Source organism: Camelus bactrianus, chromosome 11, assembly GCF_048773025.1.
Source record: "Camelus bactrianus isolate YW-2024 breed Bactrian camel chromosome 11, ASM4877302v1, whole genome shotgun sequence".
Classification (NCBI taxonomy): Eukaryota; Metazoa; Chordata; class Mammalia; order Artiodactyla; family Camelidae; genus Camelus; species Camelus bactrianus.
Window position 1 is genome coordinate 26,904,153 of NC_133549.1, and position 22,234 is coordinate 26,926,386.

At 50.4% G+C, this 22,234-nt stretch overlaps 1 protein-coding gene across 2 annotated transcripts in view; it reads left to right on the plus strand.

Annotated features, from left to right (window-relative positions):
* Positions 1 to 20,576, plus strand: part of RGS10 (regulator of G protein signaling 10) — a 33,174-nt gene extending 12,598 nt beyond the window's left edge. For both annotated transcript variants that reach the window (XM_074373544.1, XM_010969872.3), the window contains exons 4-5: positions 8,392 to 8,535; positions 20,130 to 20,576. In XM_074373544.1, the coding sequence (XP_074229645.1) occupies positions 8,392 to 8,535; positions 20,130 to 20,276 (291 nt within the window). In that variant the 3' untranslated portion in view covers positions 20,277 to 20,576. The remainder of the gene's footprint in view (positions 1 to 8,391; positions 8,536 to 20,129) is intronic.
* Positions 20,577 to 22,234: the final 1,658 nt, after the last annotated feature.

Sequence of the window (22,234 nt, forward strand, 5' to 3'; positions counted from 1 at the left end):
AAGCTTCAGATAAGGCATCTTGTGTTGATCAAATATTAACAATTTTAAAAAGAACATGTTATCCATTTTTAAATGGAGATGTTCAGATGGACAAATATTTAAAGCAAAAATAACCATTTAAGTCATTTAGAGTTTGTCACTGAGTATGATTTTTTTTTTCATGAATAAGTTATGTGAATGCTTCCTGCAGAGTTTGACATGTTGGCATTTTGTGTGGACGTAGTAAAGCAGATACGTGTTGATAAAAGCACAACGTGCAACAGATGGATTGTCAGTTATTCAGTCTATCTTTGCAAAACAGCTCGTAGTTGGCAGGCATCCCACAGAGAGGGTTTCTGACTGTTCTCTGGGTGGATGTGTGCTCTTTGCAGGAGGTAGCCTTTAATTCCAGTGGCAGCTGGATTTTCTGCCGTTGAAGGCTGAGTGTCAGGGGAGGTGAAGGAGGTTATGGGGAAGGAGGCCTGTGAATTGGATGTGTCTACGAGGCCCCTGCCTGTGTATTTCTAAGAGGCTAGTAGCTAAATGTCTACAATGGCTGGTAAGTATTGTGCATGAGTGAGGTTTTTGGTGTGAGGCTGTAGGGAGTGGTGGGGACTAGGGCCATTTGGGGGTAGCCAGCCCTGCCTCCAGAGGCTGTAGCTGGTTGTTCAGCTGACTTTGGCAGTGAATGCTTTAGGGTCTAGGCTGTCTGAGCTTTCCCTGCTTTGAGCTCTGTCCACCTAGGTCTTGGCTTGCCCCACCCTCACCCTGGAGCTCTAAGGGAGGTTTCTTCCTAAGGCATCTTCTCCTGTCTTCAGCCCAGTGCTGCTGCTTTATCCAGAGAAGCTGGGCATTTGAATTCTTATATGAACCCATCTGATATTATAAGTGATGGAACTAATTTTTTAAAAATGCAAAACATTGCCTGCCAAACAAAACACATCCATGGGCAGAGGCAGCTTGTGGGCTGCCAGGTTTTGAGCCTCTGGCTCCACAAGCTGGAATCCATGAGGCCAAAGCCATTCAGTGTTTGCAGACTCACAGGCTTATTCAAAGGATTTTCTGACTCAGACACCCTTCCCCTGGATGCAACAGCGTGTCTGCTGCCCTCCCCTCTGCAGGGGCAAGGATGGATTCCAAGCTCCCCTTGGCTGAATTTCCTAGGTCAGCCTAGAAAGCTGTCCCAGGCATGACTCTTGGCCATTTGCTTCCTTCCTGCTTGGTCTCCTTCCTGGATGACTTTGCCTGAGCCCCTTGAGGGGTGGTGAGCAGCCTCAGGTGGGAGGCGCGGCTTCGGAAAGCTGGGTGCTGGCTGTGCCCTTTCAGGTAGGCGAGCCCACTGCTGTCCTTTGCCCCCAGTACCCAAGACAAGGCCCAGGGACAACTGTCCATAGACGCTGGCCTGTGCAATGGATTTGTCCGGCCTCACCCTAATCCCCTGGTTGGGAGTCAAGCAGGAGGACAGATGTCCGTTCCTTTGCCTCAGCTTGTGTGTTGGAGGTGAGAGGGGCTGATGGGTCAGCCAGCGCACCCCTGCACCGTGCAAACCAGTCGGGTCCCTGCACGGCCGAGCTGGGACTCGCACCTGCACCCTGGGCCGCCTGGCTGTTTGCCCTGCACGTGGTGCTGGAGCGCCCTCCAACTCAACTGAGTTTGCCAGATCTTTGCCAGGGCCAGGCCTTGTGAAAAGCACGGGTGACACACAAGGACGAGACAGACAAGCCTCTTCAGGGGACAGGCCTGGGGAGGGGCAGCTGCTTGTTAGACAAGCCTTTGCAAATATGGCGAGGACAGAAATGGGAAGTGCAGGTTCCGTGGGAGCACGGGCAGTGGGTGTCAGGAAGGCCCTGAGGGAAGTGACTCTTAAGCTGACATCTGAGTGGAGTTTGGGGGTAGGAGGAGTGTTCCTGGGAGAGGGGCCAGCACATGGGGAGGAAGGCCTGGAGACAAGAGCCGTCAGAGGGTCGTGTGGAGGGGCAGGCTGGCTCTGCTGTGTTTGAGGTGGGGCCACACCTGGAGAACGTGGATGCACAGGGAACACTGGGGGGCCCTGTGTTGGATTGCACTGGCCCATCCACATCCTACAGCCAGAGCTTCCAGAATCTGACAGCTCCTCTCTGCACCCACCACCCCGATACCCAGCATATGACTCCTTGAAGCTGGACGTGCCTGGTCTTTGCTTCTGTGCAGTGAGTGCTGCCTCGCCCGTCAGCTCTCTGAGGATACAGACAGCACTGGGAACGGCGGGAGCATCATCTCTGAGGCCTGTGGTGTCCATACCTCAGTCTGGGTTATCGCACTCAGCCTCGTGACAACTCCTACCCTTTCAGATGCTGGGGCCGTGGGCCGAGAGGTTAAGCTGCAGCTGGCCCACGGCCGCCCGACTTGGTGCAGACAGAGCCGGGGTGCAGGCCCAGGTCTCCGACTTCAGGGCCTGTGTGTTCTCTAGTGGGTCTGACTGCAGGGGAAGTAAAACCAGAAGGAAGTTCTGTTTCACTAATTTAAAAAAGTGGAGGACTCAGACAGGGAGAAGTCAGCCCAGCTAAATTTCACAACCAGACTTACCACCTCTGATCCAGCAGGAAGCTTGTCGACGGTTTCTCTCTACAGTGAACTAAGCCTGGCTTGTTGTTTCATTCTTCCCATAACTACCCAGCCAGATCTCTCCACAGTGCTTACCAACTTCTCTGGTACCGTATATAATTTCTTTCTCTCTGTACTCTTTGCTTTTCCCTCTATCACACAGGCTCTCTAGGGTTTGTAGTCTTTGTCTGTCTTCTTCCCCACTGTATCTGCGTGCCCATGAAGTGCCTGGCTCACTGTGCGCTTCCTGCTGTCCGCTCAGGTCAGCCAACACCTAAGAACCTGCCATCAGTGGGGTCCTGGCCTCCCTGCTCATCTTGAGCTGCAGTTTGCTGCCTTAGGAGTGGACTTGAGAGAGGAACACACTGTCTATTCTTTTGGGGCTCATGTGCTCAGAAGCTCCAAATAGTGGACCAGTGCTGTGTCTTCACTGCCCTCCCTGGTCTGTGTTGCACCCCTGGCAGGCAGGAAGGCAGCCTCTTAGTTTGGGAGGGTCTCAGCGCTCTGTGTTTACGGTGGGGGTGCTGGAGCTTTAGGGAGTTGGGAGGGTGATGCCTGCTACCTTCCCTCCTTGGAGTTCCTGGGGTTGTAACTGCCAGGTGTTCATATGCAGCAGTCTGCTTTCAAAGCAATTCTCTCCCTTTGCAATTTCTTTATGGCTTAAAAAATTTTTTTAAAGGGCTTCTTCCTCATGAATTAGCACATGAGATACGTCTATCTTGTAACACAAAGCAACCTCAGAAAGACCTCCAAGGTGTTCATTCTTTGGCTACCCCTGAATTCATCCATCCATCCATCCATCAGTGCATGCATATTGGGCCTGCTTTTGGGATGGATACAGCAGCTCCTGTAGATTTGTAAAAATCAGACTGAGAGTTGAGGGTGGGGGAGTGGTGGGGTGGTGGAAGATTTCTAATAATCATAGCTCTGAGAGCAACTCGCACTGGTATTTAAATATAATAGTACCAGGCATGTTGATAGTGTTTTGGAGTTAACAGTTATGAGGGGGAGGTGGTCTATGGTATTTATTAATTTTATCATATTTAATTTAACACTAAAACTCAATCCTGGATTTTAGAATGTTTGATATTCTTATTTAAAGTAATAGTAAAGGTCTTCCTAAAAGGCTAAAATGCCATATTCTTTATTTTTAAAAAAATGATCCAAAAGTGATGAGCGCTCTTTATTTGAAATTCATTCATGTCATTACCAGATGGGGTAAGAAGGGTGGGTTCCTGGCAGTCCTCAGTACCCTCCAGATTTCATTCTCTCTCTGGTTTGGGCTGTCTTTCCCATCTTTGCCTTTCGACGTGGACTCGGCCAGGTCCAGGTGGGACCGGATGGGAGCTCAGCTTCTTGTGGGGTGGGCTGCCCTGCGCCTCCGTCCCTTCCTGGCTCACCTCATCACTTTCAGGTGTCATCTGCTGACATCCTCGTACAATAACTGAGGTTGTACTTACCTTGCATCCCTGTCTACTGCGTTTTCATAATTAAGACTCTATTGTTTGTTGTTTGCTGCTGAGCCAAAGAGGATACTGAGATTTCTTCTTGGAGCATCTTTTCTTATTATTTTTTGTGGCTTTTTGGGGGGTGCGGTGGGGTGGGACAGGTAATTAGGTCTATTTATTTGCTTATTTTTAGAGGAGGTACACATGCGCCCTACGGCTTGAGCTAAACCTTCTCTCTGCTTTTCTTATTTTTATATTCCCTGGTAACTCTTTAAAATGCTTCTCCATACAGTGTTACGCAGGCCCCTCAGATCAGCTCTGCAGTCTGAGTTGCCCTAGGGACAGTCCTCCTGGGGCCCTCTGACCACAGCTCCCACCAGGGCATCCCCAGGTCTTCCTTTGCCACCACTGGCCACTCCCTCTCCCGCCTCCAGGACCAGGTCCCCCTCTGCCCTGAGTCACTCACTCATTTTGGTGGAACACGACCAGCAATAATTTCTTGAGAAAGGGGGCCTGGCAGGTAGACCTTTAAACATCTTGTTGAGTGAAAGTGTTGTTTCTTCCCCCAACTGTTTTCCCACTTCACAGAGCATAGAATTGAATTCTAGGCTGAAACTCATTCAGAATTTTGAAGACATTGTCCCATTAGCTTCCATTTTTATTAAGAATCAGTATCTTACATGTAAGCGGTTTTGTTCTGGTTTCTTTGCCTTTTTTCTCTCTGGAAGAGCATAGGATCCTCTTTTCATCACCAATATTCTAAAACTGTGTGGTCAGAGGCTTTGGAGGGGGTGAGGTTCATTCATCATGGGGGGTGTTTTGTGGAGCCTTTTAATCTGGAAATTTGGGAAATGTTCTTATGTTATTTTTTAGTAACTTCTTTCCTTCCATTTTCTCTGGTTTCTTCCCCAGTGATGCGCGTTCCCCCCTCCCCCCCACCCCCGGACTGAGCCTTTAATTTTATCCTTTTTTTTCCCCTCCTATTTTTTCATCTCTTTGGCTTTTGGTTCCTACTTTTTCTTTCGGAGATTTCAACTTTATCTTCAAATCTTTCTATAGAATTTTTCCTGCTTTTGTTTTCTATACATGGGAGTCCTCCAGCCTCTTCCTGGCGGCCACAAGCCCGATGTATTTATAAACGAAACATATCTGCAGTCAGCTGGGTGGGGAGAAATTTGCTGGGGGTCTGTATGTGGAATTTCATTTAACCCTTATGCTAAGTTTGGTGTCTTCCTTGCCTTCTTTGAGCTTCTGTCTGCAAATTCTCTGAGTCAATTTCTTTAGAGAAGAAAACCCCAGTCTCCCGGGGGGGTGGGGTAGGGGAGGGAGATAACTGCTCAGGGTTCGGAGGGTCTAGGACCTGGGGGGGGGGTCTGACAGCTTCTTTCTGCCACCCTGTTCATCCCTCCCGCCAGGGTTCCTGACACCCCTGAGCTCCTGCCATTTTTAGATGTTTCTTGTTGTCCTCCTGCCCCCATGGCCCCCAACACTGCAGGTACCTGAACATTTGCTGTCCACAGCAGGGCTGTTGCTCTGGTGGAGGCTGTCAGGGTGGGAGGAGAGCTGCTGGCCATCCCTCTAGGTCTCTCCCAGGGTCAAGGATGTGGCGGCTGCACCCGGGGAGGGGGCGGGGAATGTTCTCACTGTATCCTGATGGGAGCTAGAATAGGGTTAACAAAGCTCTGGAAAATTTACCAAAATAACTCAAGAGACCGGTTCTTCTTTTTTGTTAAGTGTTCTCTGCACGGACATCAGGCCTTCCCGTGACTGGCTTGCGGTCGGCAGTCTCAGGGTTTCCCTTCTCAGTCACGCTTCCTACCCCAGCCAGATAAGCTCTACCCACGAAGCCATCGCTCAGAGTTGGAGATGAGGGTGGCCCAGGTCCGGGCACCTTGGGGGGCCCATCACTCTTCCCAGAGACTCGGGGGGGGGGATGGGGACTTGCAGGCACGGCTGAGAGACCTGAGATCTGTGCACCTGCAGGTGCCCCTCCCCAAACCTGCTTCCTGTCCCCCCTCCCGCCCCCACCTCTAAGCCTCAAGGTACTTCTTTTCACAACCACCTAAGACGACTTGGATCCATCTAGAAAATGTGTGTGTGTGAATGTTCAAGGAGAGGGGGAGACCTAAAGTGATTTCTGCTTCCAGAGCCCCACATGGAGTTTGCTAGTCTGGCTGGCTGAAATTCTACTTTTATGAAGTATTGTTGAAACAGGAAGTGGTTTTCCAAAGATGTTCCTTCCTGACAGAATGGGGGTGGTGGGAGGGAGGCTCGTGGCTTCGTGGAGGGAGTGGCTCTTCTAGCCTCAGAGCTCTGCCCCACCTGGGTCTCCATGCTGGTCTCCATGCTGGTCTCCAGGCCTGCCCCCTGGAACAGCCATATTATCTTAAGACCCCCGCCTAAGCAGTCTTTCTGCACGTCTTGCTAAGGCTTTCTTTCTGGGGGATGGGAGAAGGTCAGGCCTCAATCTCACGGGGTTTTTTGTCAACTGGTCCCTGCAACCAAAAGAAGTTGAAGGATTGCTTTTCCCCTCCTTTCAAGCCCCAGGTATTGAAGCCTTCTGGTGATTTCCATGAGGCCAGAGGTTTTCAGAGCCTGGGGTTTCCAAAGCTAAGCTCTGCAGCATGTGTGGTGGGCTCTCTGGAGAGAATGGCAGTTTTCTAGGTGGACCCCGAGAAGCACCCCCTCTTCTTCCCACAAATCGTAGCTCTGTGGCTACGTTTCAGAGGCATTCATTATCCGGCTTCCTCTGTAGGGTGAGGTAAAACTGAGACTCTAATGTTTAGAGAAACAGCCCTCACGTTTGCTGCCTGCAAAGTGCAAACACAGGAAGTTAGAGAAAGTAGAACCCGCAGGGGACGCCCTGTAGGACGGGCTCCTGTCCACAGCCCAGGCACGGAGGCCTGCTGTTTTTAGGACAAGGCACTCACCGTGAGAGCATGCCTGCACCAGCCCCTGCTGGGTTTTGGTGCAACCTAAGTGCAGGTGTGCATACCTTTTCCAGCCCCGCTGATAAGCCTTCCCGGGTGCCTGCTTAGGGCTGATACCTTCCCGCTCGACAGCACTTGGGACTCAGGGCAGGTGAGCAGTGCTCTCTCTCTTGCTAATACTCACGTCGTTCCCTGAAAACAAGCCCCTGCCCCGGAAGGCTGACAGAGTGCACCACCTGGAGGGTAATGCATCTCACGGGCGTGGAGCTGAGCAGAAACGTTAGGCCCTGGAGCTGAACAGTCCTGTGCCTCCCTGCGGGCTCCCTGGATAAGCCACGTCACCTCTCCTGGCCTCCGTGTCCTCATAGGGACATGGCGCTGACAGGAAAATGGCACTGTGCTGGACGCCCAGGGGATTAAGAAAGTGGGACCATGGCTGTAAAACACCTAGCATGTATCTGGAGCATAGTCGGGACTTGATGACTGGTTGGGATATGTGTTCACGGTTTAACTTGATGTTTTTAAAATGTATTTTTATTGAAGTGTAGTCAGTTTACAATGTTGTGTCAATTTCTGGTGCACAGCACAACGCTTCAGTCACATAGGAACATACACATTCATTTTCTTACTGTTTTTCACCATAAGTTACTACAAGATATTGAATATAGTTCCCTGTGCTATACAGTATAAACTTGTTGTTTGATTTTATTTTTTACTGTGGTAAAATAGACATAAGATAAATTTTACCACACTTACACTTTTTAGAGCTCTCGGGTTTACCAGTTTAACCGTTTTAAAGCGTACAGTTCAGTGGTGTTAAATACGTTCACAATGTTGAACAGCTGTCACCACCGTCTAGTTCCAGAGCTCCTTCATCACTCCAAACAGGAACTCCTTACCCATTAAGCTGCTACTCCCTGTGTCCTTCCTCCTCCCCCAGCTAACCACTCAGCTTCCTGTCTCTATGGAGTTGCCGATTCTGAATATTTCATATCAGTAGAATCATATAACACGTGGCCTTTCGTGTCTGGCTTTTTTCACTGAGCATAATGCTTTCAAGGTCCATCCATGCTGTAGTTAGTGTCAGTCCTTCACTCCTTTTTATGGCTGAAGAATGTTCCCATGAGTCCTTAATTTGAAGAATTCACAGGATGGTCATGAATGCTGCTGAATGTCACTCCCTCTGGGCCAGGATTCTTTCCGTCATCGTGTCTGAATGGGTGGTGCAGTAGTTTTGAGACAGGAGATGGGACTACAGATGCATGGAGCGGGAGAGGGAGGGGCTAGGCCGACCACAAGCACCCCCAGATTGGGCTTAGCTCTGGAGCCGCAGCCAGATCCCCCAGGGTTCCTGTAGCAGCGGTGCCTCCTGGGCTGGAACGGATTGCTGGGCTCAGGCCGGGAAGGGCTGTGCTTGCAGATGTCAGACAGGCTCTCTGTGTCTCCCTCAGATGCAGGAAAAGGCAAAGGAGATCTACACGACCTTTCTGTCCAGCAAGGCCTCGTCCCAAGTCAATGTCGAGGGCCAGTCCCGGCTCAATGAGAAGATCCTGGAGGAACCACACCCTCTGATGTTCCAGAAACTCCAGGACCAGGTAACCTGACTTCCCTACCTGCACTTTAATTTGAAAATTAACTCCCCCTGCCCCGCCCCCCACCAGCCTGGAAGAATTCAGTTGAAACTAAATGTTAGACACCCTGGAAGTCATCCCATCCAGCGGGGCAGGTTGGAGGCCCATTGAGGGGCCGTGGCTGATGAAAGAGACAGGCTGGCCTGCCAGGCCTCATTTGCTCAGCATCAGATAGAAAACCGACAGTTAGCAAGTACACGTATGAGAAGCAGCTTGAGAATGTTTTCCAGCTGATACAGTGGCAAGCGCAAATTGCACATGAATGCTGAGTCAAGTTTGAGTGTTGAAGGAACTCCAGTTAGCCTGGGAGACTTGCTGAGGGCCTCCTGGAGGTGGTGATTTTGAGCCAACGGGAGGAATACCATGAACATGGCTTTGTGGAGTAAAGGGGGGAAATGTGTGGTTAAAGGCAGTTTTTGTGGCTGTAGCCACATGAGGGTACCCCCCAACCCCACCTCACAATCTTGCAAGCTTCCTAGGGCACTTTGAAGTTCAGCCAGGGTTGGGAAACTGCAGTGAAGGCCCTGTGTCCTAGGTACTCTCAACAAGAGTAGTATCTGCCCTTCAGAGGTGCCCTTCTGTGCCCAGGGCCCCTTGGCCTGCATTATCTCATTTAATCTCCAGTGAGCAGTATTACTCCCATTTTGATGATGAGGAAAGCAAAGTCCAGGGAGATTGAGTGGATTGTTAGCACAAAGACCCACAGGTAGTAGGAAGTACTGGAGGCCCGTGCACCTGCCTTCAAAGCCTGTACTCTGTCACACATGCAGCCCACGCAGCTGTCCCAGGCTCGTGGGCAGCCTCTCACTGCTCCTCACAACCCCATGACACCAGCTGGAGCAGAAGGATTGGAAGGCCACGTGGTACCAGCATTTTGTGGGACCGCAGAAGCCAAGGTAGCAGCGAGGAATGGGATAGGCTGATGTCACTCCAGGTGGTGGCACTTTGGGTTCCCAAGGTCCCAGTTCACTTGCTGTTAGGCCTGCAACACATCTCAAAATAGAGCTGGACCTCTGACCACCCTCCCGCACCTGCCCCGCATTGAATTCATACCGTAGGAGGTTTAGCTGACACAGAAAGGAGGAAATACAAGGGACAGAGGAAGATTTTTTTTTAAGTGACGAAGAAAGACATTTTAAAAATAACTTTTATTAAAAAAAAAACTTTTATCCACCTAACTAGAAAAATCATACATGCTCAGAAAAAGAAACTTGGGAAACGAAAATATAAAGATGAAAAAAGATAATTTCATAGGAAGGTGACCACTAAATAACATTTGATCTCTAGACGTTCCATCATATTTTTCCTTTAAAAACGCGTGTACACACACATCTAACAAACGTGGCACAATGCAGTTCAAACTACTTACTGTGTCATTTATTTGAGAGGGAGAAATATGCGCTCTCTTCCTCAGGCATAATTGGGTGCAAACGTGACATCTGGAATCTGATTCCACAGCAAGTGCCTGTTAAGGGCCTCTAAGATCTGTTTGGCTTCAGAAAACTCTGCCTCTCGGGGGCTTTGCTGGTAACTATCAAAATGTGTGCTCAGCATGGTTTGTTGTTCTCTGCTCCCCAAAGGGCCCCCACGAGAGCCCTGTTTCCCGCAGTGAAGAAGTGTGAGGCTGAGGGGAGCATGTTTGGAACCACGAGATTTCATATAACTTTAAAAACCTCCTCAGTGGCGTTGGTTTTGTTGAGCACCACTTGGCTTTATCACTGAGCTGTCTGAGCAGGCTGCTCTCAGCACTGGCTCACCTGGAAACCTCCAGGGAGCCTCAGCCCCTCCCCACGGCAGGCAGTGCTCCACACCCTGGAGATGGCCTATAGGGCAGCGTGGTCTTGGGGGCACAGCTGGAACCTAGAGGAATGAGAAATACTCCCAGACATCAAATAAGATGAGTTCATCACCTGACATTTCATTTAAAGGAGAGCTTCTCAGGTCCTCATTCAGGCAGGTCCTGGGGTTTTTTTTTTTTTTTTTTCCTCCATTTTTTAAATCGAAGTATAGTCAGTTCCAATGTGTCAGTTTCTGGTGTACAGCACAATGTCCCAGTCATGCATATAACATACATATATTCGTTTTCATATTCTTTCATTCAGGTCCTATTGATTCTTGATTTACATACAATTCTAACAGGTTCTGGTTTTTCAGTTCACAGCCGATTTGAAGTGCTGGTAGAGGCTGTGGAGTGATGAGCCCCAAGAGGCGATGGCTAACAGCCAGAGAAGAGGCAGAAAAATGATACTAAACACAAAACCACAGCACAGTGATTGGGAACCACCGAGTGTGGGGGCCCACAACCCCACACACCACACTGGGGGCATCCCTGTGCTGCAGGATGGTGGTGCAATTAGTGATTCTAATGACCCCAGGGCATCAAGCAAAACTTGAATTGTGGTCGGCGTATTCCGTGAAGAATGTGTTAGATGTTTTAATAAGAATTTCATCAAAAATGATATCTGAAGAGAAGTTTGTGGGCTTAAAACTTTGTTACCTGGAAAATTCATAATTGGAGAGATTGTTCTGTGATTTAATTCAGCTCTGCTAACGTGGCCCAGTTGTGTGCCCAGCGCATGCTGGGAAGGCCAGCAGAGGCAAGGGCACCTCTTTGGAACTTTAGCCTAGAGTCTGAGTCTGCTTTTGGACACAATTACATTGTGAGAAGGAGGAAGGCAGAGCTGATCTTACAAAGAGCTGGTTTCTTCAGTGAATTGCACTTCCCTGCAGTGGATTTTTTTTTGAAGTATATTTGATTTACAATATTGTATTCGTTTCTGGCGTACAGCAAAGTGATTTAGTTTTACGTATATATATACATATATATATATATATACACACACACATATTCTTTTTCATATTTTTTTCCCTTATGTTTATTACAGATCATTAAGTATAGTTCCCAGTGCTCTACAGTAGGACCTTGTTGTGCATCTGTTTTATACATAGTCATTTGTATTGTAGTGGCTTTTTATCGTAAAGATTTGCCGCTGGCAGGTCTAGCTCAGTTCTGGCTGGCTTGCTGGTGTGTGGGTTTGCTTTTTCCTTCATTCCTTTATGCTATAAACACTGATGGAGGGCCCACTGCGTGCCAGGGACTGTGCCTGGAGCTATGTGCGCAGTGAGGAAGTCAGCACCTGTCCACCCAGGAGGACAGAGAGAGATAAGTGCTAAGGAGGAAATGCCACAGGTGATGGGCGAAGAGTGACTGGGACGGGCCCTCCTTTGGGTCTAGTGGTCAGAGAGGGCTCCTTGAATCTGAGATCTGAGTGGCAAGGGGAAGCTGAGGAAGAAGACTTGGGGGCAGGACCTTCCGGGGAGAGCAAATGGCAGGTACAAAGGAACCCATGGGGGTGAGTGTGGCTGGAGTGGAGTGAGGGAGGGTGAAGGGAGAAGCTAAGTTGGGAGGGACTGGCAGGGGTTAGGCCCCGAGCCCGTGGTAACCAGTTTAATTTCGACAGTGACTATTTATAGAATGTGCCAGCTGGGCTCATAAGGTTTGGTCCTCTTGAAAGCCAGATACTTTGGCTCTGATCCCCAGCTCTGGCTGTGTCCATCCCTCATCAGCCGAGCAGGAGAATGCAGATGACTCGGTGCAGAGCCATCTCTGTTTCTAGAAAGTCAGCTGCAAACCCGCGGTCTCCTGACCATGGCTCATCATTTGTGCCCGGTGGCCTGACCCCCTGCCTCCTCCCTCACTCCTCCCCGCCCATCACTTCCTGGACACTGAGCTCAGATTCACTGTCATTATCACTGTATGTTAGGCTGGCCAGAAGAGGGAAGAGGGATCTTCTGTTCCAGGCCTGCCTCCATCTGACCCCGGGTGGGTCCTTTTTTCCTGGTGTGGCTTCTGTGGCCTCGTCGGTAACACGAGGCTTTCGGCAAACACTGCTGCCTCTCCGAGCCACACTGCGAAGCAGGCCGCAAGCCTTCAATGGCCTGACGTTAAAAACGGTTGCTCCCTGATTGCCGTAACCTTATTTCTTTAGCCCCAACTTTTTTCTCCTTTCTTTGACTGTAGAATTTAGTAGCTGTGGAACTTTGGGCAAGAGGTGATCCCTCTCTGAGCCTTGGTCTCCTCACTGGCGAAATGCAGGTCATGATAAGGCATCTGTGAGGGTGAAACGCACTCACTTCTATGAAGTGCTTACTTAGGGCAGCGCCTGGCGCGCAGTCAGCCCTGCATGAGTGTTGACTGTGCGTGTCCTTTACAATGTTACGGGAAGATGCATTTTAACCTAATGCAGTAGTTTTTAACGGGGGGTGATTTTGGCCAGATGACACTGGGCAATGTCTGGAGACATTTTTGGTTCTCATAATTGGAGTAGAGGTGCTACTGGCACCCCATAGGTGGAGGCCAGGATGCTGCTTAAACACTCTCCATTGCACACAGGACAGTGTCCCCTCCCCGACACAGACGTGTCTGGTCCAAAATGTCAGTGATGCCAAGGTTGAGAAACCCTGGCTTAATATGACTTCCAAAACTGTAGCAGCGTCTATGTGCCTTCCTGGGTCAGTTTTCTGCACTTTCAAGACTTCTGGGAAAACATGAAGACTGAACCTCGGCAATGTTTACACACTGCTTTTGTATGTGCACCTCATTTGACTCTCAAGTAGTCTTGGGGAAGGTGGGACCTGGCACCTCAGTTTATGGGAGAAAGTTCCCTTGAGGGGAGGATGACCTGACTGGCCCGAGGTCACAGAGCTGGGAGAGGGGAAGCAGAGCTGCGCCCAGGGCTCCTCCCTCCCAGCCCCGCCACCGCCCCGTGAGGCCCGTGCTCCTCGGGAAGCAGTGGCATTTGTTCTTACTGACCTCCTGGTCTGTGCTGCCCTCTTCCTTTCCTGGGCGCTGGTATGAAGATCAACCAACACTCTCAACTTCTCCTTTCCCACCTCACCTCCCTTGCTCAGTCGTGCTCTCCTGTGCCTCCGGCCCTGGCTGATTCTAGAACATTCCCATCAGTCACTAGGGAACGGAGAGTTAGCCGCAACACGAAGGGATCAAATTAGTCACCGAAGCCTGACATGCTTTTCTTTGTACAAGAAATGACAGTGCCAGTCTGTGCTGGCCCTGTCAGCCTGGTGGCCTGGACATCCCCATGCTAGAACTCCTACAGGTTTCTGGGCACCAATTTACACACCTTTCTTGCTCTGAAGCCTCTGGTTTGAATTTTGTAGCATAGCATGATGGGGTCCCTCTAAACAGCAGAGACTGGAGAAGGCGGAAGGGTCAAGGTCATTGCTTTTTGGGACCATGAAAGAGAAGCCTGCAGGTTTAAGGGATGCAGAGGTGCTCATTCTTCCATAAATCCTGGGGACTGCAAAACCTGTGCTTACTGTGGATCTCGAGTATCGTCAGGATGCCCCCAACCTGGATTTGGGGTGGGTGTTAAGTCTGGTCTGGGGAAGGCAGAGTGGAGGCAGCCTTCTCCACTGAAAAGGAAGTCCTCAACCTCTGATGTAAAAAAAAAAATGAAACACTTCAGTGAGATGTCAGTGCTCCCAGCCACATCCTTGACAGAGAAAGGAACCATGCATCAAGCCCTTTTTTAGCAGTGTCGTCTCTTTGAATTTCCCCAGAACCCAAGAAGTGAGAAGCGCTTCCTTTCAGACCTCAGTGAGAAGGGCTGGTCCGGCTTGTGAGGACCCGGGGGTGGGGGAGGGGCCGCCATGCCTACGGGGGGTCATTTGGGGGTCCACTCCCTCCCCCGGCCCCTCATTTCTCCAAGTCTGCAGTGGTGGCTGGACCCGGGGACTCCAGGCACCAGTCTTGTGGCTAGCTGACCTTCACTCCCCAAGATCAAGCCCAGTCCGGAAACTGGCCTGTTCCAGCGGGCAAAGCCAGAAAGAGCAGCTGGTGGGTTTTCATTCAACGGAAGGAACGCTGGCCCCTGGCGTCTGCCTCAGCCCTTTGCCTTCTGAGGGTGGGGCAGGGAGGACAACATTTGAAATACTTTGAGTTTTTTGTTTTGTTTTGTTTTACAACTTGAAAATGGTGTTTAGGGGACCAAGAGCGGGTGGGGAATGGGTGCCAGAATAGCATTTAACTCTGCCCCTAATGGCAAAAGGCAAAAATGAAACACCTTTGCCCCACGTAGGAAGCATGTCATTTGGGTTTTAGATTTGACTATTAAGGACTCCAGGAAAAAGTCACCCCCAGACAAGGCTACAGCCCCAGACCCATGAGCCTGCGAGGGGATTTCACCCTGAGCAGGGGACTCTGTCTGCATCCGTGTTCAGCCTCCTTCTGGAGTCCTGATCCCACCTCGCACCTCTGGGGGGGGGGGGCGGCTGTCCAAGAAGCAGGAGCACTGTCCAGGTGACAGAACCTTCTGTGTGGCCCTCCCTGGCGCCATGGGACAAGGACTGTCCTGAGATTCGTCTTCTCACGGCTGTCTGCTGGCTGCCTTCAGACCTTCTCCCCCATTCCGTTGGGAAGCACACCCCATTCTCCTGCCACCAGCAGAGGAGGTGGGCTTCAACTCAGGGGTGTGGGCGGCACCAGCCTAGCAGCCGCTGCAGCAGGAGGGGCCGGGGTGGGGGCTGGCTTTCTTCACACTTTGTGTCTGTTCGTGTGGTGTGAAAGCCTCTAGTCCTGGCGTGTGGGAGAGAACATTCTAGAACTGCAGTTCATGGACAGCTGTGCCTTCTTCAGCCATTTTCATGTAAAAACTGAACTGAATTCTTGAAGCAAATATGCAATCCCATTAATAAAACTTGAGGTTGTGGTACAGGATTCACGCTATTTCCTCCTGGTGCCCAGCTGAAACAACATGGCGGAGGGCTTTGAAGGGAAGGCAGGATGTGTGTTCAGTTTAAGTATTTCATGTCCTTGTTTTCTAAGATGGGTTAAAAGATTTACTAGGCTTGAAAGGCACTTGATGGAGACAGGGATGAAATCTTCACAGAGGGGCCTTCAGGGCTGGTTAGGCTCCTCAGTCTCTACACGGACGAGGATGTGTCTGTGAGGGGCCCGTCTCCGGAGCAGTAGGCTCAGCGCTCTCAGATTGGAGCCCCACATGGATATTTCCCTTTGCAGAAAGGTGAACCCTGATCAGTCACGCTGTCTAGGGTCTGGGGTGGGGGGGACGCCCTGTGGGGTCATGACCTCGTGTAGGGGGACCTTCCCGTAGGAAGGCTCCCTTCTCTGTTTTTGCCGCGAGTCCCACCTCCAGCAGCCCCCGGGGCTGCATCCCAAGGCCACGACACTGGACGATTTACAGTCCCGGCATGCAGCTCCCAGACGTGGGGCTGCCAAAACCTGAAACCTGCTGGGCCACAGCTGTGCTGGCAAAGAAAAAAAGAGAAAGGTAGGGAATGCAACTTAGCTGCCAACTTGAGCTTTCTGCTCCGCTGGCCTCCTGTCTTCCGCGAAGGGCTGTCTGCTTCATGGCTCTGCTCCGATGGTCTGCCAGCCACACCTGCAGCCCAGATTTGTCTCTACCACCTCCTTTCGCTTCCCTGCAGACAACTTGAGGCGTGTTGTTGGTCAGGGGATGGTCACAGTCCAGCTCTGGTGAGTCCAGTTATCCCCATCAGAGAATTCTGGTTTTGTGGAACCTTCTGGAACCCCTTGGGCCATCTCATTTTCTGTGCGCAAGCTGGAGTGAGGTGAAATCAATAATTTGACTGTGTTCATTTCCAAGGGCTGTTGCAAAAGATTATCGCAAACTGAATTGCTTAAAACAACAGAAATTTCTTCTCTCACAGCTCAGGAGGCCAGAAGTCTGAAATTAAGGTGTCGGCTGGGCTGTGCTCCTTCTGAAGGCTGGAGGGGAGAATCCTCCCCTGCCTCTTCCAGTGGCTGGTGGCTGCTGGCATCCTCCGTGCTCCTTGGCTTGTAGCTGCATCGCTTCGGTCTCTGCCTGTGTCTTCACATGTCCTTGTTCCCTCGGTGTGTCTAGCTATCCTCTCCTCTTCTTATTAGGGCACCACTCCTTGGGTTTAGGGCCCACCCTAAATCCAGGATGATGTCATCTCGAGATCCGCAACTAACCCTATCCCCAGATAAAGTCACATTGGACGTTCTGGCTGGACGTAAATTTAGGGGACATGCTGTTCAGCCGACTATACTAACCTTTGGGGATGTTTATTTCCCATTTATACACACAAACACACATGAAAGTACATATTTGGGATCATCATTTTTTGTTTTAGTGTGTTTAAAAAACCCAGCATTCAGTCACTTAACACATTTTTCCTTGTTGAATTCTGTTTGAAATCTTTTATTTTTATTTGTGGGGGGAGGTAATTAGTTTTATTTATTTATTTAAATATTTTAGAGGAGGTACTGGGGATTGAACCCAGGACCCTGTGCGTGCTAAGTGTGCGCTCTACCACTTGAGCTCTACCCTCCCCTCTCTGCGATCTTCATTTTTAATGACTGCCTCTTGCTCTGTTAGATGAGTGGCTGGATAGCCTGGTGGGTAGGAGTGTGGGCTCAAGGGCTGGATGGCCAGGGTTTGCAACCTGCCTGTCTCTTTTACTTACTGTTATGGGCTGAACTGTGTCTTCCCTCAAATTCATATGTTGGACTCCTAAGCCCCAGTACCCCAGAATGTGACTGTGTTTGGAGACGTGGGTCTTCAAATGAAGTCCTTGGGGTCATCCCTAATCCAACCTGAGTGGTGTCCTTATAAGGAGAGGAGATTAGGACATAGACACGCACAGAAGAGAGACCAGTTGAAGACCCTGGTGAAGAAAGCCACCTACAAGCCAAGGAGAGAGGCCTCAGAAGATCCCAACCCTGCTGTCGCCTTGCTCTTGGACTTCCAGCCTCCAGAACTCTGAGGAAGGAAATTTCTGTTATGTAAGCCACCCAGTCCTTGGTACTTGTCATGGCAGCTGAGCTGACAATATACCAGCCACTGGGGCAAAGCACCGAACCTCCAAGGCCCCGTTCCTTCCCCCGTGTGATTGGGGTCTTTAGGGTTCAGTGAGGATCAGAGAGGATGCTCCGTGTGTTGCCTGGTGCAGGGTTTGAAGGTGCTCTCAGTGGGGTGGGTACCACCTTGATTCGTTTTGCCAGCCCTCCGTCATTGCTCAGAGGGTGGGTTCTATTCATTCACTGGGTAAGCATGTATTGGACCTCCATCATGGCCATTTTCCCTGTGATGAGGAAGGTTGTGGTCAGCAGCTGGGTACCTGGTCTTTGGCCACTTTCTTGGAAGAGATTTTTAGGCGCATTCTCTACTGTCTAAGCCATCTTCGCTGAGCACCACCTGTAAGGGGCCCTGGGATGGGAGCACCCTATTGCTGTGTGCTCCTAGGCCAGTGCCCAGGAGACCCTTTGCTGGTGGCAGATACCTGGCAGCTCACAACCCCAGAAATGAGGCCCTTAGGAGCAGCATCCCTTCCATCCCTTCTGATGGCTGCAGCCGCCACCTCAGGACTCAGCAGCACCAGGCGCTACACCAGGAGGCAGGCAGGGGGGAGGCTCTTGGAGAAGGAAGGACTTCACAGGTATTTCACACCCTCCCATGGCTGGGAGTGGCCCGTGAGCTCTTGTTAAATAGTTCCCAGCCCCTCCCCTCAAGCTTGCTGGCACCAGGAGTGCTGAAGGGGGAGCAGAGCCTTCTGGAGGCTGAGAGTTCTGCCAGTCCCTGACCCCTCAGCTGAAGCAACCTCCTTTTCCCCCTCCCCTATTGCCTCTCACCTCCAGCCCAGTCTTTTTTCTTCTCTTCTTTGAAGAGCCACGGCAGGCAAACAGGATGTTCCACTCCCACACGCGGAGCCTCAGACGAGACACTTGGGTCGAACCGCATCCTGCTGGCAGTGCTGGGTCCCATCTGCTGCGGACCTGGGTGGGAGGTGGTGCAGGGCTCGGCGCCAGGAGGGGCAATCACGAAGCTGGTTTCATTAGTCACTCTCTGAGCATCATTCCAAACTTTGAATTAGGTGGGCATCTCAAAGTCTCCCATGGGGGCTCTTGTGCCTGGAAGGGATGAATAATGCAGGTGGTGAGGGATAGTGACACCTGCTTAGCACATTTGTGGGAGGCCATGAAATGGTAATGGCATTCCTCATCCCCCGCCTCACCCCTGGCTATGATTTTTGTATTTTATGGGAATTTTTTTTAATGAATAATTTCTCCAAACCTCAGCAAATCAGTCTAGGATTACAAAATCGCTACAAAATAGACAACTGCTATAGAGGGGCATGAGGTGGGGGTTTACGGAGGCGTGGTCTCTGTAAGCAGTTAGACAGGACTGGAAGGACATCAGGGAAGGGCTGGCACTAGCTGAGAGTTTAAAGAAAACCCAAAATCTAAACTCTGCTGATAGCAACACGATTTAGGCAGTTGTCCCATGGTTGAAGCTGTCCTGGGGAAAAGAAGGTGTCAGGGCCCAGGTCCAGTTCTCCCTTCCCCCGGGCAGGTGTTCTGAGTCCTGGGACTCCATCAGACATTTCATTTACAAACCAGTCTGTGTGCCTGTTGGGAGAGGGCAGATCTAAGAGATGTCAGGGTTTTACCGCCCACTTGGTAACCCCGCCTGGCAGCGAGCGACATTCTAGACACCCCTGGAACTTTCCACTTGTTGAGCCCATTATAGGGCGATAAGTGAAGGCAGCAGGTTGCACGGTGTGGATGTTCAGGTCTGCAGAATGTCCTGAAAGTTCAGTCGAAAGGTCTGAGAGAGGTGGAGAGAGATTTCTCTAAAGGGACTGCACCCCTCAACATCCAGAAAGCCCCTCCCTTTTGCTTTTCCTCTCCCCACCCCGCTGTAGGGCAAAGGAGGACGGTGCATAGGATAGGGTGGGAGTAGGGGAGAGGAGATGCTGGGAATAGGGACCATGGCTAAGAAGAGAGGGGGCAACTTGGGGTATGGCAGATGGCAACTTTCTAACCTGTGGGGGTCCACCCCTCGCACCTGATGAGTGAGCATCTCTTAGAATGATTTCTTCCCCAGACGCGCCCCTGGGCTCGGGCGAGCGAGCAGGCATCTGCCTTCTGCAGCTGACTGCTATTTTCTTTAATTAGGGCCTATTCCCGAAGCCCCTCCTCGCTAAGACTGTCGTTCCACTTCCCTGCCCTGCATTGAATAAGCCCCATTTTGTTTCTGGGCATAATGATTGGTTCGTTGGAGATCTTGGATGCCAGACTTATGGGGGGGGGGGGTCTTAACAATATTGGCATCGCCTGTTGTGACAGTGGCCTTTACACCAGCGTCTCTACAGAAATGGTTTCTATTCTGCTGTTTGAAGTTCCTGGAGAAATGGATCCTTGTATTATCTACCTGAGTAAAGTGGAGGTTCTTAAAGGCCTCTTGATACAAGAGTATGAATCAGCACTCTGTGAATCTGTACTTCCGTGGAAAATACAGACAGACTTGTTCGGGGGCCTCTCTAAGCTCTTATATTTCACTGAGATTATTTCACAATGACCAGGAACATCCACAAAGTCCGCCTCGTCTAGCACACGACTTACCTGAGCTTTCTTTGTGCGTTTGGCATGCATTTGCATTCCTCGGCACACGGTAGGTATTTAATAAATATTTGATAGGATGATTCAAAGCCTGGTTTGCCTCACCCTTCAGACTCGTTTCCTTTTCCCTTAGATCTTCAACCTCATGAAGTATGACAGCTACAGCCGCTTCTTAAAGTCCGACCTGTTCTTAAAACACAAGCGCACCGAGGAAGAGGACGAAGACCCTCCCGATGCCCAGACGGCAGCTAAAAGAGCTTCGAGAATTTATAACACATGAGCCCCTCAAGATGCTGGTGGGACTGGCAGCTTTCAGAAGCAAAGGAACTCACTCTCAGGACCGTGCAGGGTTTATAACCGCTTTGTTATCTGCAAGGACTGAAATGTACAAAACCCTTCAATGGGATAAGTGTATTTTATTTCCTGCTTGATCAGTAAGTTTTGCATGATGGCTCATCTTACATAAAGAGACAAATAGTTTTGAAGTTTTAGTTCTCACACACACACACAAAGGTGGACTAGTCCTTCAACACTGGACATTTTGAGTGTTTTACAGTTGATTAAATTTCATGTGAGGCCACCAGGTGAAACTTAACAGCCACCTCTTGTCTTGGAAGCCTTTGCCCTGCCTCTGCAGGAGGGTAATGTGTGTCCACAGATTCACTTGGTGAATCTGGTTAAGAATAAGTTGATCTGACAAGCTCAGGTCATTGGGGGTTTGCCTACCAGGTGCCTTTTGGGTTAAATTCTTCTAGAGAGTAAGTTCAGTGCTGGAAAAAGAAAATTAATCACAGCCTCTAAAGATTTGGGGAGCTGACCTCTGAATGCCAGCAGAGGGCTCTTATATCTCATGTGTGGGTATGTCCTGATTTTGCCCACAACCCATGACATTTCATACAGCACAGATACCTGGTTCATTTTGACAGAAATAAGATCTCAACCAGGAAGAAAGACAAACGGGAGATTGTTCAGGGTTCCCGTGGCAACGCAAGGTGGCGCTGAATGGGGTTGTGGCACCTGTCCTCTGCCCATGTTGAGTTGGTGGGATGTTCCCTTCTCTTGTAGCCCATCTGGTGGATGGTGGAACCCTTTCTTCATGGTGCCTACCGACTTGTTAACTCGGCTTGAGACTTCAGTCAATGTCTGTCTTGGGTGGAGAGGCTGTGAGTGAAATCCTGCTGGGCCCAGGCTGCCCAGGTCCCCCCGCAGAGCCCAAGGTCAGGCACAGTTCCCTTCTGCTCATTGTTCCTGCCATCTGCTGCCGCCAGACCTTCTCCAGCATATTTGCCAAACCTTAAACTCCTGTTTGTATAAAACAAAGCAACCAGACTCTTACTTGAGAGCCTTTGAACTGAGATGCTCCCATCTGCAGAATTCCCTGCTGTTGAGTGTGACTGTATGATTTATCAATCAAATCAGGACACTTGAGAGAGAAGGGGAGTGAGTTTAATCACTAAACTGGGATAATAGGCATCAGCTGGTTCTGTTCTGGGTGAAACCAGTTCACATAATCACCCTACTGACCAGCCTCTCCTAGCGTGACATCTTGGGCAGTCCTCCAGATTCTCATTGTCCATTCACTGGTCGAATGTTCCCTGTCCTTCCGTCTTGGGCCTGGGGAAGGGACAATCTTTAGGGAGCTCTTCACTGCTGCAAACCAAACCACCAAACTGAGCATCAGAAACAGTAAGTGCTTGATCCCCCAAAAGGGGTTTTTCCGCCTCCCTCAGGACCTCCCAGACAAGCCTCCTCTCTGCCTGGGATGAGATAGTGATGCTGACCTGAGACAGTGTCATCTGAGAAATCCAGTCCATCTTCACTCAGTGCTGACTGCTGCACTTTAAAGAGTAAGGGTTAAAAACAGCCCGAGTTCTCTCAGCTTGCTACCAGCAGAACAGTGCAGGGATGCAGACCCCTCCCCACTCCACCGCACCTTTGCAGATATAGGGTGACTTGGGGATGCCACAGAGCTGAGCAAGCCGCTTGGTGCTCCCTTTGGAGAGTCTGCCCCGGGCGGGTCCTAGAGAATGCAGGCGGGCTAGGAACCCTCTTTCTGGCTTTTACCTTTCTACCACTTGGTTCAGAGACCCTTTGAGGTGGTGATCTCGTCATAAACACATAAACAGCCAGACTTAGCTGGAAGACTGTCTGCCGAAAGAAAAGCCTCTCGCTTCGGAGCTGCCTGAAAAGCTGAATGTCAGCGCCAGGGTGAGCTGCTTACATTTAACCCCAGCGTGC